The sequence below is a fragment of the Dipodomys ordii genome, unplaced genomic scaffold (assembly GCF_000151885.1).
Source record: "Dipodomys ordii isolate 6190 unplaced genomic scaffold, Dord_2.0 Scaffold70, whole genome shotgun sequence".
NCBI lineage: Eukaryota > Metazoa > Chordata > Mammalia > Rodentia > Heteromyidae > Dipodomys > Dipodomys ordii.
The window spans coordinates 1,098,876-1,111,495 of NW_012267286.1; the positions used below are offsets into that span (position 1 = coordinate 1,098,876).

The following is a 12,620-nucleotide window of genomic DNA, read 5'->3' on the forward strand; positions in this document are numbered from 1 at the left end:
TAAACTTGTTCAACCACTTTGGAAAGCAGTATGGAGGTTCCTCAAAAGACTCCACATAGAGCTCCCCTATGACCCAGCAATCCCACTTCTGGGCATTTACCTAAATGACCAGAAACAAGGCCATACTAAAACTACCAACACAACTATGTTTATCTCAGCGTTATTTACCATAGCTCAGATATGGAACCAACCCAGATGCCCCTCAGTAGATGAATGGAACAAGAAAATCTGATACACAAACACACAGACACACAGACACAGACACAGACACAGGCACACACACACACACACAGAGAGAGAGAGAGAGAGAGAGAGAGAGAGAGAGAGAGAGAGTGGAATCCTGGGCTTCCATCAGAAAAAATGACACCATCCTATTTGTAAGGAAATGGAAAGACTTGGAAAAAATCATATAAAGTGAAGTCAGCCAGACCAAAAAAAAACATAGGTCCCATAGTTTTCCTTATTTGTAATAATTGGCATACATCTAGGGTAATCTTAGTAGATGAGCAGACTAGCTCAATAGCTATGTACATATGACCTCATAAACTAAGTGAACTACAAGACATGGACATACGAGGTTTTTCTTTGTTGTTGTTGTTTTTGATGTACTATGTGATTTCTTTTTTTCTCTTGTGCTTTCCTCACTATGATTTATCCCCTGTGGTCACTGTATTTGTATACTGTATATACAATACCCTGGGTATTATAGCTACATTTATCTGAATTAGAGAAGGGAAGGGGAAGAGCAATGGTGAACCAGGACAGAAGGGGAAGCCATGCAGCATCAATGCTCACAAGATAGTATGTTGGAAATGATCTGCACAACTTGGGGAGGTTTTGGGATAGGGAAGGAGGGAGAAAAATGAGGGAAGGGGTAACAAGTTCGACAAGAAATGTACTCACTACCCTATGTAACTGTAACCTCATAGGAACATCACCATGATAATAAAATTTAAATTTAAAAAATTGTTTGAACTATTTTTTCATGTTTCTCAGAGGCTAAGTGACAATATTCTAGAATTTCTCTCTTATTTTGTTTGTGTGCCTCTAAAAATTGTTAGGAATACCTGTATGAAAGACCTTAGAACATCATGTAGACTTTTAAATCTAAATGTATATAGAAGGGAAAAAGTTAAGTTACCTGCATTATGGGCATTTCTGGGCTATTTCTGTGTAAATTAATTACATAAAGGGGTTTCATTGTGATGTTTCTACACATTTAGGGTCTTGTGGCTACATTATATTAATTTGTCCAAAACTGCCAAACTTGTTAGTAGAATTACAGGCAAAATGACTAGAACATTCTGTCTAGGAAGATGAGCTTGTGAAATCCAATCCTAAAATTTAACTTGGCCAAACATTGTTCTTGGCTCAAGGCATTTGAAGAAGTGATTGACTATTCTTCTTCTTTTTTTTTTTCAAATTTCAAATTCATGATGAAGACTCAGATGAGATTCAGAAAAGCATCAACATAGTTCGGGATATCCGGTGTGGTGGGAGGGCATTGCTGCAGGTATCATAAACCATGCTATGGAAAAGCCCTGATTCTAGAGCCAGGTGAACCTGCTTTTTGAATCTTGGTAGCACCAGCTTCCTAGCCATAGTCTTTGTTGTATAGCATTCTGGTGAAAATTAAATGATGGTCAAAGCAAAACACTTAAAGTCATCTGTGCAAAACACTTAAAGTCATGGAGCATACCTAATTGTGTCATTTATATAATCTAACAGTACAAACTGTCAGAGCAGAAATACAGGAGAAATTCCTTTTCTATTTTTAGAATCCATGTCCATAGAAAGAATTTAATGAGTAGAAATACTTAACCCAGGAACAGGAAAATAGTAAAAAAAATATTCTCCTTGATTTTTTTGGTACTTTCTTTTATGAAAATACATCCCCTATCTATCCATGTGTCTTCTCAAATTTCTATCATGGTTCACTAAGAGCCAGTGTTCATAACTCTGTGAGAACTGAGTATCTATAGACCTTAAATCCTCATTCAGAAATTTCTACCTCAATTCTCCTAACCCAGCCAGTGAATCAATGAATGAGTGTTGCTGGCCCAGGTGATGACATACATCAATAATGACCCTTGTCTTTGTCCTGATCCAGCAGGATCCAGTGCATCAGAGCTTTTAAAAGGGCAACAAGTCACCAAATATTGTTTCTACATGATATGTTCATGCTGTAGCAGCATTTTGCCTTTAAAATTTTTAGCTCTACAACCCGTTCTTTTAGAATGTCATTGCATAACAAATGACTACTTAATGGTAATGAAGATGCCTTCTACCACACAATGCAATAACAATTTTAATAATGTGAATTAAGAATGAATAGGTGATAGTAAGAAGGTTAGCGCAAGCCTGTGATCCTAGCAAGTCTGGAAGCAGAAATCAGGAGACAGTAGTTGGAGGTCAGTCCAGGCCAGAGGAATTCAAGAAACTCCATCTCAACAAATGGCTGACCATCTCAACTAGGGTGCAGTGGTGCACTCCTGTTTGTTTTAAGAGCAACAAGAGGGAACACAAGTTGGAAGGATTGCAACCTATGTGTGCCTGGTCATAAAGGGGGACCAAAAATAACCAGTGCAAAAGGAGGCTGGATATGTGGCTCAGGTGAACAAGCACCTGATTAGTAAGCAGGAGACACTAAGTTCTAGTACTATGAAAAAAAAGCAGATTATGGATATAGATAAAGTCCTTTCTTTGATAAATGGTGTTTTTGTCTTACTTTGTTCTATAAAGTGATTTCCTAAAAAGTATTCTCTAAGGGGCTGGGAAGTTGGCTCAGTGATAGAGTGCTTGCCTTACATGCATGAGGCCCTGGGTTTGATTTTTCAGCACCACATAAGCAGAAAAGAAAGCCGGAAGTGGCGCTGTGGCCCAAGTAGTAGGGTGCTAGCCTTGAGCTGAAGAGCTGAGGGACAGCACCCAGGCCCAGAGTTCAGTCCCCACAACCTACCAAAAACATATTCTCTAAAAATAATCAAATAGTTGCTAGAACACTGGTTATTTGTGAGGTGATATTGAGTGTATTACAATCATATTTGATACAGTTTAGATGTACTGGATCAAAGGAAACACTAGGTGGTCCACTAAGAAACAACATAATCATTATATATGTGTGTATATGTGTGTGTGTGTGTGTGTGTGTATTCATAGAAACAGTCAAAATTGTTTAACAGTTATAAAACAATTAGGGACCAGTGGAGTTGGAGATACTTTGCTATTACAGACGTTTAGGTGATTGCTAGAAAGTCTCAGTTCTCCCAGTAGGTGAAGAAACATTTGCACAGGAAGGAACTGTAAAGCAAACATTTAAAGCCACCAAAACATTGCTTAAAGGACTAAGGTAAATGAAGACTGCATTGGTGAACAGATTCTCACTCAGTTTATTCTAAAAGATAGACCTCAGGCAGAATGAGATTGACTTTTTTGTAAATAGGTAGGTGCATTTCTAGGTGCTGGGGATATTTCAGTGAGGCAAACAGAAGAGAAAATATTGTCTTGGTGAGAATTACATTTTAGTTAAGTCACATGTCAAAAAGCATCAGAGTGAATGAGAGGACAGGAGGAGAAGGTGGACCAGGGAGATGAAGGGTGATGTGAAAGATGACCTCTAGTGGTTACTTGGGTCAGACCACCAGTCACCCTGGGTTTTGAGCAGAGGTAAGCATCATCCTGGCTGCTCTTATTTGTGTCCTCCCTTGGCTCTTTACTCAAGGCTAGCACTCTACCATGTGAACCTCAAGGCTGGCTCTCTACCACTTGAACCATAGCTCTATTTCTTGCTTTTTGCTGGTTAATTGGAAATAAGAATCTCATGAACTTTTCTGTCTGTGCTGGGGTTGAGCACGCATCTTCAGATCTCAACCTCCTCAGTAGTTTGGACTACAGGTGTGAGCCATCAGAGCCTGGCAACCTTATGAGTTTTGATATTGTTAGGACTGTCTAAGTTGTGAATACCTTCAAGTCCTGGGAAAACCTGGATTTTGGTCACCTTCAAACAGACCACCCTCCAGCAACTGTCTGTGATATGAAAGTGTCTCCACTGAATACTCCAGATTCTCTTACTTTTCCTATTGGCCTATTGGTTCATTCCCAAACTTTCTGCAGTCTGGGTTCCTACCTCTATTACTACCTACACATGGGGTTTATAAGACTTGTCGATGCCGTCCTCTTAGTGGGATCTGCTGGTGGATTTTCCACTGCTGACCAACTTCTCTGAAGCTTCATGTTCCTGTCATCCTGAGCCACATGCTTGCATAGACTCTGCCTGTTCCTTGGAACTCTTATTCATGGATTCTCACCCTCTATTTGTTTTCTGAAAGGTGATTTTCCTCCAGATTTTACACTTGATCATCTTCCCTTATTGCTCTATAAATCCTTTCTCTGGCTGATTTCACACAGTTCCAGGCTGCGAACTGGTCCCTATAGTACGATGACTTTGAAATCTATACTTCTCACCCATGCTCATAAGTCAACACCTGTGAATTATCTGCACATCCTCTCTGCACTTCAATAAAGTTGAGATTTTTATTATAATCCATCACTGCCTTCACCATGGTCTTTTTCCTCTTTGTGGTTGGAACCAGCCATTGTTCACCTGTGCTGCAAATGCAAACGTCATCTCTGTTGCATTCTCTTTTATCTCCTCTTAACCAACTATTAAGCTGTTCTGTTTCACCTCCTAGATAATTCTATATTCCTTTTATTTCTTCATTCCTACTCCTGTTTCCTAATTTCAAGCCCTTGCTGTCTTGTATAAAGACAACCATCACTACATTCTAGTCTTACCTTTGAACTCTTCCCTGAACCCTAAGTTTTTGGTTTTTGGTGGACTTGATAGAGCCAGTATATCATGGACTAGAAGCAGGTAACATAGCATTTTCATTTGGACATCTATGCCTTACCGCATCACAAGCTATCTGCCTGTTTACCTACCTCACAAAATAGTGAGCTTTACGCAAGCTTTATCTTTGTATCCCAGAGCCTGGGCCTGGCATGTATTACAACCAGAGAAAGTACTGCATATTGAACAGTGTTTCTATGACTGCTGTCTCTCCCATCCTCTTTCCTAAAGGATAAGAACGTGGTTTATGATATATATATATATATATATATACTATATATGATATATAAACAAAGATATAATATATATACATATACACCTGTGTATGTGTATATATACATATGCTCAAGTGCTATACATATAGCACTTAAGGACATAACTAGGTCAGAATGAAAGAAGGAAGGAATGTTGATATTCTCAGGCAAATGTCTGTAATAAATTGTTTTGAGATTCACTCACAGATGCAATTTAGAAGTAGTCTGAGAAGCCCAAATAATTAAAAACATGTTTTTAAAGCCTGTAAGCAAGCTGGGTGCCAGTGGCTCACGCCTGTAATCCTAGCTACTGAGGAGGCTGAGATCTGAGGATTGCGGTTCAAAGCCAGCCCGGGCAGGAAAGTCCATGATACTCTTATCTCCAATAAACCACTAGAAAACCGGATGTGGTGCTGTGGCTCAAGTGGTAGAGCACTAGCCTTGAGCTGAAGAGCACAGGGACAGTGCCCAAGCCCAGAGTTCAAGCCCCAGGACAGACAAAAAAGAAATTAAAGCCTGCAAACAGTTTAGAAAATGTTTTCCTATCCAAATATGAATATTTCATACAGTATACAGTATATATACTATATTCTTCTATTCCTCTTGAATGTTCCCAGAAAGCCTTTAACCTTCGTAATCCTACACAACAACATAATCATTTGAGCACAAAAGGCACTCCCCTCTCTTTCTTCCTTCTTTCCCTCCTTCCTTCCTTCCTTCCCTCCCCTTCTTTCTTTCTTTCTTTCTTTCTTTCCTTCCTTCCTTCCTTCCTTCCTTCCTTTCTTCCTTCCTTCCTTCCTTCCTTCCTTCCTTCCTTCCTTCCTTCCTTCCTTCTTTCTTCCTTCCTTCCTTCCTTCTTTCCCTCCCTCCTCTCCCTCCCTCCATCCCTTCTTTCTTTCTTTCTTCCTTTCTAGAATGAGTTTAAACAGTAATCAGACTTGCCTTAAATCCATTATTTTCCTGCCTCAGACTCCCACATGCTGAGATTTCAGGCATGTACTCTACACCCAGCTCAAAAGATATTTCTTATTTGGGGCTGGGAATGTGGCTTTGTGGTAGAGTGCTTGCCTAGCACGCATGAAGCTCTGGGTTTGATTCCTCAGCACCACATAAACAGCAAATGCCTGAAGTGCTGCTGTGGATCAAGTGATAAAGTGCTTGCCTTGAGCAAAAGAAGCTCAGGGACAGGGTCCAGGCCCTGAGGTCAAGCAAGCCCCAAGACTGGCCAAAAAAAAGGCATTTCTTATTTTGTCATTAGGGGACACAGAAAGTTGAAACTAAGATTGATCTAGAATATTATAAAATCCTATCTGAGGCCAGTAAAAGTTTTCCAACAGAACTTACATATATATGCATATTCAACTATGTATATATATAAACATATACATATATACATACACATATGCCTATACATATATGCTTATATGCCTATATACATACATGTATACCTATATACATATACATATATATATGAACAGAAATATACACTCAGACTACATTTTTCATCACAGTACTTTGAAATGGAAATGTTGGAAAGAATCAATATGTTGTTTGTAATTCATAAATACAGAATGAATGCTCAAACTACCAGCTTGTTTTGAATTTAGCTGTACTTTCAAAGCAAAGTGCAAAAGATTTAATGGAAATTTAAGTATAGCCTTCTTTATTAGTTAATTTCAATTGAGCTAAAATCATGCCAGCAATGTGGATGTTTTCTTTTTCACAACTAGGCAGCATTAAATGGTCCTTCTAGTGTTCTTAGCTTAGCTAACTGCTCACTGAACATTTCTATTATTTACCAGATATTTAGGGGCTAGAGAAAAGAGACACAGTTTCAAGATGATTTTTTTTGCATCTGATTTAGTTCAAGATTTCTGTCAAAAGGTCAGAACTGTAAAGAATAAAACCATATATCAAAGTCTTTTCACTTTTATGAGAAAGCAACACTTAGGCACGCAGAAATAGAATCCTATAATATTTAGAATGGGAAACTAAGACAAACATAGAGAGCTTTTACTTTCATTAATATTAAACAACTAGTTGTTTAGGTAACAACCAATTCATAGTGATAACAATCATTAACTAATTGCTTTCAGTTTAAGGGAAGGGATTTTATACAATAAGCAAATATAATGCAATTTAAGTACAGTTCAACATGTACATATATGTAGCACAAATGCGCATTGAACTCACCTGAAATCCGTAAGCTTACACATGAATAAATATGCTTGAATAGTTGTCATTCCCCGTGTTTTCTAGTTTCAAAAATACAACAAGAGAGGGGCTGGGAAGGTGGCTCAGTGGTAGAGTGCTTGCCTTGCATGCCTGAGGCCCTGGGTTTGATTCCTCAGCACCACATAAGAAAAAAAAAAAGCCGTAAGTGGTGCTGTGGCTCAAGTGGTAGAGTGCTAGCCTTGAGCTGAAGAGCTGAGGGACAACGCCCAGGCCCAGATTTCAGGCCCCACGACTGGACCCCCCCAAAAAAAATACAACAAGAGATCTGGGCCCCAGTGGCTCATGCTTGTAATCCTAGCTACTTAGGCGGCTGAGATCTGAGGATTATGGTTCAAAGCCAGCCAAAGCAGGAAAGTTCAGGAGACTCTTATCTTCATAAAGCAAAAGCAGCAAAAGCCAGAAGTGGAGCTATGGCTCACGGACAGTGTCTAGAACCTGAGGTCAAGCCTCAGGAGCAGCATGTGTACGCATGCTCACACACACACACACACACACACACACACACACACACACTATCTATCTATCTATCTACCTATCTAAAACGGAGACACATACTAGACTCCCAAAAATACTTGAATGTGCTACTTATGAGAGCTGTAATTCCTAAACATTTATGAGACTTTATTTTCAATAAAACACATTCACTTTGGTTTCATTCTTAAATGGGCTAAGATTTAGATTCATGTTTTTCTAAATTAGGTGGCTCTTAGAAAGGATCTAAATGAATAGTTTTACCTTGTACATATGAATACCTACATACAACCATCTCAAGTTTCTGCCCTACTCAGTCTTGTAAAACAAACTTCAGTTACCTGGATCTAGAGGGAATTATCTGCTTGAGTGATCTTTGGTCAGAGATACGGTAGCCAATTTTCCCAGGTTGTCCTACAACTTCCCAATAAGATACAAATCTAGTATTCCAGGTCCCTACTGAGAGATGAAATGAAATTTAGATAAGAAAGCCTTACCTTCACATCATTGGTGTTCATCCTCGTCCCCTCCTTCCCCACAAATATGTCATCAATGTCCACCAGGATGTACCTGTCCAAGGACAAGGCCAGCCTCTTGCCTGACAGGAAGGAGATTGCGTCGATGAATATCAACTTGTGCAGCCAGAAGTTCAAGTTGTTGCCAAAAAGAACCCTCTGAATTCCATCATGGAGGCCCAGGTCCTGAATGACGGTCGCATAGAAAGCACCTTTAGAGATGGGAGGAGGAAGGTTTTCTGGGGTCTTTACTTTGGCAAATATAACTGGTTGGTAGGCTGAGTGATTAATCTGAAAAACTGTCCAGTCGGTTCCAGGTAAAGAACTTTTGTCAAGCTTGGATGATTTGGTCACACGAAGCAATGGAGAATGAGGATTAACACAGCAATCTTTGACTGCAAGATTTCCGTAGATGGAAAGGGGGAAACCTTTCCATTGAAAACTCTGTAGTCCCTTCTCAGTAGACTTTTGGAATCCGATGACACCCACACCATATTCCAGACAGTATTTATCTAAAAGGCTTCGATTCCAAGAGTCCATGTGCATATACTTTAAGATATTCTCATAGATAATGAGAATATATTTGCCTTTTGCTTTGTCCGTAAGTGCTGGGAGATCTCCTTTTCCAGGAGCAATTTCAATGTGATATTGGAATCTGGTAGACTCTAGGATCATGATAATGTCTTGACCGAGAGATGAGTACTGGCTCTCCACAAAGACCAGGACTACGGGCTCTGTCTTCGAGGCATCTAGAAGCTTTGAGGTCTTCACACTCATCAGCCTATCTGTAAGGTGCTGGAGATCGCCACAGTCTACTTCTGAAGCCACCTCAGAGAGCTCACTGTCCTGTTTGTAGCCGCTGTACAGGTAGTAAGCAGAAATAATAATGCTCACCATGCAAAAGGTGGCAAGCAGCAGGACTGTCCTTTGAAAGTGCCTGTGCAGCTTCATGACAAAGCTCATGCTGGGTTTCCCTTCTTTGATTATCCCACCGGGAGCACCCCAAGAAGTCACAGCGAAGATGGCCGTCTCCGTGACTCTCCCAGGCTCAGGCATGAGTTCATGTCACCATTGCAGCACATCTGTATGGCTGCATCAGGACTCACAGGAAATAGAGCCTGAAAAATAGAATAATTGGAGGGGAAAATTGGATGGAATATCAAATATCCAGCCAGAGAATTAAAATGAGCAAACTTTAAAAACATAGTGACTAATAGTACAAATGACTGACTAGCATGCAGATGAGCTGGTGTGAGGTGAGAAAAACTTCTTGTTACTTCTTCCAGATGTGGGTGAGATGGGGCAAGACAAAGTGTTCCATGGGACACAGTTTTTGTCCTTAGTATGGAAAAATAACCAGGCTAACAAGATTTTCATCAAAGGCCTTATGTAATACTACAGACCTGACACCACACACAGGTTCCATACATGGTCATTTCCTGTCATTCAGATAACATGATGTAGTGCGTATTCAAGCTACATATATATAATTACATGGACTGAAACTTCATAAAAGTTTGGACATGTTGCACTCATGCCTATGATTAATTAATTAATTATAGCACAATGTATTCTGTCACTTTTGCATACATTTCAATTGGAGAAACAACCCTATAAGGATTGGTTTCATTAGGTAAAACAAAAAACCTCTCAAAATGCTCATCTGGTCCCACACCGAGTTGATCACTTCAGAATTGTACAATGAGATATATAACTATCTAGTTTTGTTTTTCAAAACTTGGAAAAGTTATGTGGTGAGATTACATGTGATTTCCTTCCACTCAGATTCACTGAGCATCATGCATTGGATAACATGTACCACTTCACCTCCTTCTACTTTTGGAAGAAGAGCTCAGTAATTACATGGAAAAATACTCTGTGTGTGTGTGTGTGTGTGTGTGTGTGTGTGTGTGTGTGTGCATGCTTGCTAAGTTGGCACAATACTGCTGAGCCACACCTCCATCCCTCCTTTTCATTAATGGTTTTAAAAATAAGATTTTGCATCCCACCCTAGCATGAACTTGAGTCTTGATCTGCCTACTTTCATGTTCTGTTGGTTTTTTCTTTCTTTTCATTCTTTTTTTGGTTGGTCATAGGGCTTAAACTCAGGGCCTGGGCACTGTCCCTGAGCTCTTCTGTTTGAGGTTAGCATTCTACTATTTTGAGCCACCGTTCTAATTCTGGTTTTCTGGTGGTTAACTGAAGCTTAGAGTCTCACGAACTTTCTTGCCGTGGTAGATTTGAACCATCCTTAGATCTTAGCCTCCTGAATAGCTAGGATTACAGACATGAGCCACCAGCATCTGGCTAGGTCTGCCTAGCTTCCAGTAGCTGCTGGATCACAGGTGCACTAGTGTGTCTAGCTTTCCTCCATGGAAATAGAGTCTCATGAACTCTTTGGCCTGTGCAGGTCCATAAACATCCAAATTTTAGTTGCTCTCATAGCTTGCAATGACAGATTTGGCCACTGTGCCCAACAATGGGTTGAGAAGGGGTCTTGTAAACTTTCCTGTCTAGATTGGACTTTGGTCCATCATCCTTTAGTTCCCAGCCTCCCAAGTAGTTAGGATTACAGGTATGAGCCACCATGCCCAGGTATAAATGTTTTAAACTTAGCATGGAAATGTTGAGATGTTAAGAAACACCTGGCCAGGTAATATAGCAAGTCCTTTGCAAGTTTTAGTAGCCTTTCAAAATTTAGTAATCTTGGAAAATAAGAAAAGAAAGCACATACATTTCTTAGAGCAAATGTTTAGTAAAATATGATCTGTCCACTTTGCACAGATATATCATAGTATATTAAAATTAAGGAAAATGTTTTTATATAGAAAACAGGCTAAAGGATAGATAGAAAGATGAAGAGAAGGTGAAAATCACCACTTGATGTTTACCATAAGATTGTTTCTTAATTGTGTCATTTTAGTTCCAGTACTCTCCTAATGAAATGTCAAGGTTATAATAAATGATAACTAAGAACTCTAGATTCAAAATTCTGTAATATTCACCTATGAAATAAGCAGTGAACAATATTTTGAGTAATATAATATATGCTTATCGTTATGAGTAATACAGTCTGAATAGTACATTATGACACTTGTTCTGTAAAGTATGAGTTATAGTTTAGTCATCAAAATACTTAGGTCACCTACATGATTCATTCAAACAGCAATGGGATAGTTATCTTTGCTTAAAATAACCAAGTTCAAGCCAGGTGCTGGTGGCTCACACTTTTAATTCTCACTACTTATAAGGTTGAGCTCTGAGGGTCTCAGTCCAAAGTCAGCTGGGCAAGAAATTCTATGAGACCCTTGAGCCAGTAGTGGTTCAAGTGGTAGAGCACCAGCCTTGAACAAAAAAGCTCAGGGATAGCACATAGGCTCAGAGTTCACTGTCAGCATGATCAATCAATCCATCCATCAGTCCAAGTTCAGCATACTGCGTTTCTCTGTTTTCAATTTTTTTTTTTTTTTTTTGGTCAGCCGTGGGGCTTGAACTCTGGGCCTGGGCACTGTCCCTCAGCTCTTCAGCTCAAGGCGAGCGCTCTACCACTTGAGCTACAGCGCCACTTCCGGTTTTCTGGTGGTTTATTGGAGATAGGAGTCTCACAGTCTTTCCTGCTCGGGCTGGCTTTGAACCGTGATCCTCAGATCTCAGCCTCCTGAGTAGCTAGGATTACAGGCGTGAGCCACCAACGCCCGGCTTCTGTTTTAAATTTTTAAACAGAGAAAATGATTAGAATGGTAATGTAAGGTTGTGGTTCGGGGTTAAATGACTCTAATGGCAATGGAAGAAAGAAGGTGAAAAATTTGTGCAAAGCTGTAGCAGGGAGATAGGATTTGGGCAGACCCGTAAAGGATAAAAGTGATTCAAACAGACATGTGGGATTTAGAAAAGGTAATTAAGGAAGGAGATGGTGCCCTATTTGGCAAGGGACATGAATGAAGCAGAAAGGGTGAAAGGGAGTATCAACAATGAATTTGACTATGTGCTCTCAACCCAGAGTATGGCGCAATCTGATAGCACAGAACTCGATGGCTGTGAAAACACTTAAGGAGGCCTTCGACATCCCTATTTATGAGCAAAACATGGTAAGAGAAAGGTTTTGGAGAGTTAGAATTAGCCAGTTACCTAGAAGATATCAGAATGGAGCCTTAGAGAGTTGAAATGAACCCGGCAATGCAGGCTGATTTCTCACATGGGAAGTGTCTGAGGAGCATTTCCGGTGGTGGGCTTTGGAGTGTGTACACAAAGCACCGCTCTGCCTGAGAAAATGTCATCCATGACTTGACATGCTTG

At 39.9% G+C, this 12,620-nt stretch overlaps 1 protein-coding gene across 1 annotated transcript in view; it reads right to left on the bottom strand.

Annotated features, from left to right (window-relative positions):
• The window catches only part of Ndst3 (N-deacetylase/N-sulfotransferase (heparan glucosaminyl) 3), a 143,274-nt gene extending 133,819 nt beyond the window's left edge, over positions 1–9,455 (bottom strand). Inside the window, exon 1 of the mRNA XM_013023762.1 lies at positions 8,307–9,455. Coding sequence (XP_012879216.1) covers positions 8,307–9,380 — 1,074 coding nt within the window. The 5' untranslated portion in view covers positions 9,381–9,455. The remainder of the gene's footprint in view (positions 1–8,306) is intronic.
• Positions 9,456–12,620: the final 3,165 nt, after the last annotated feature.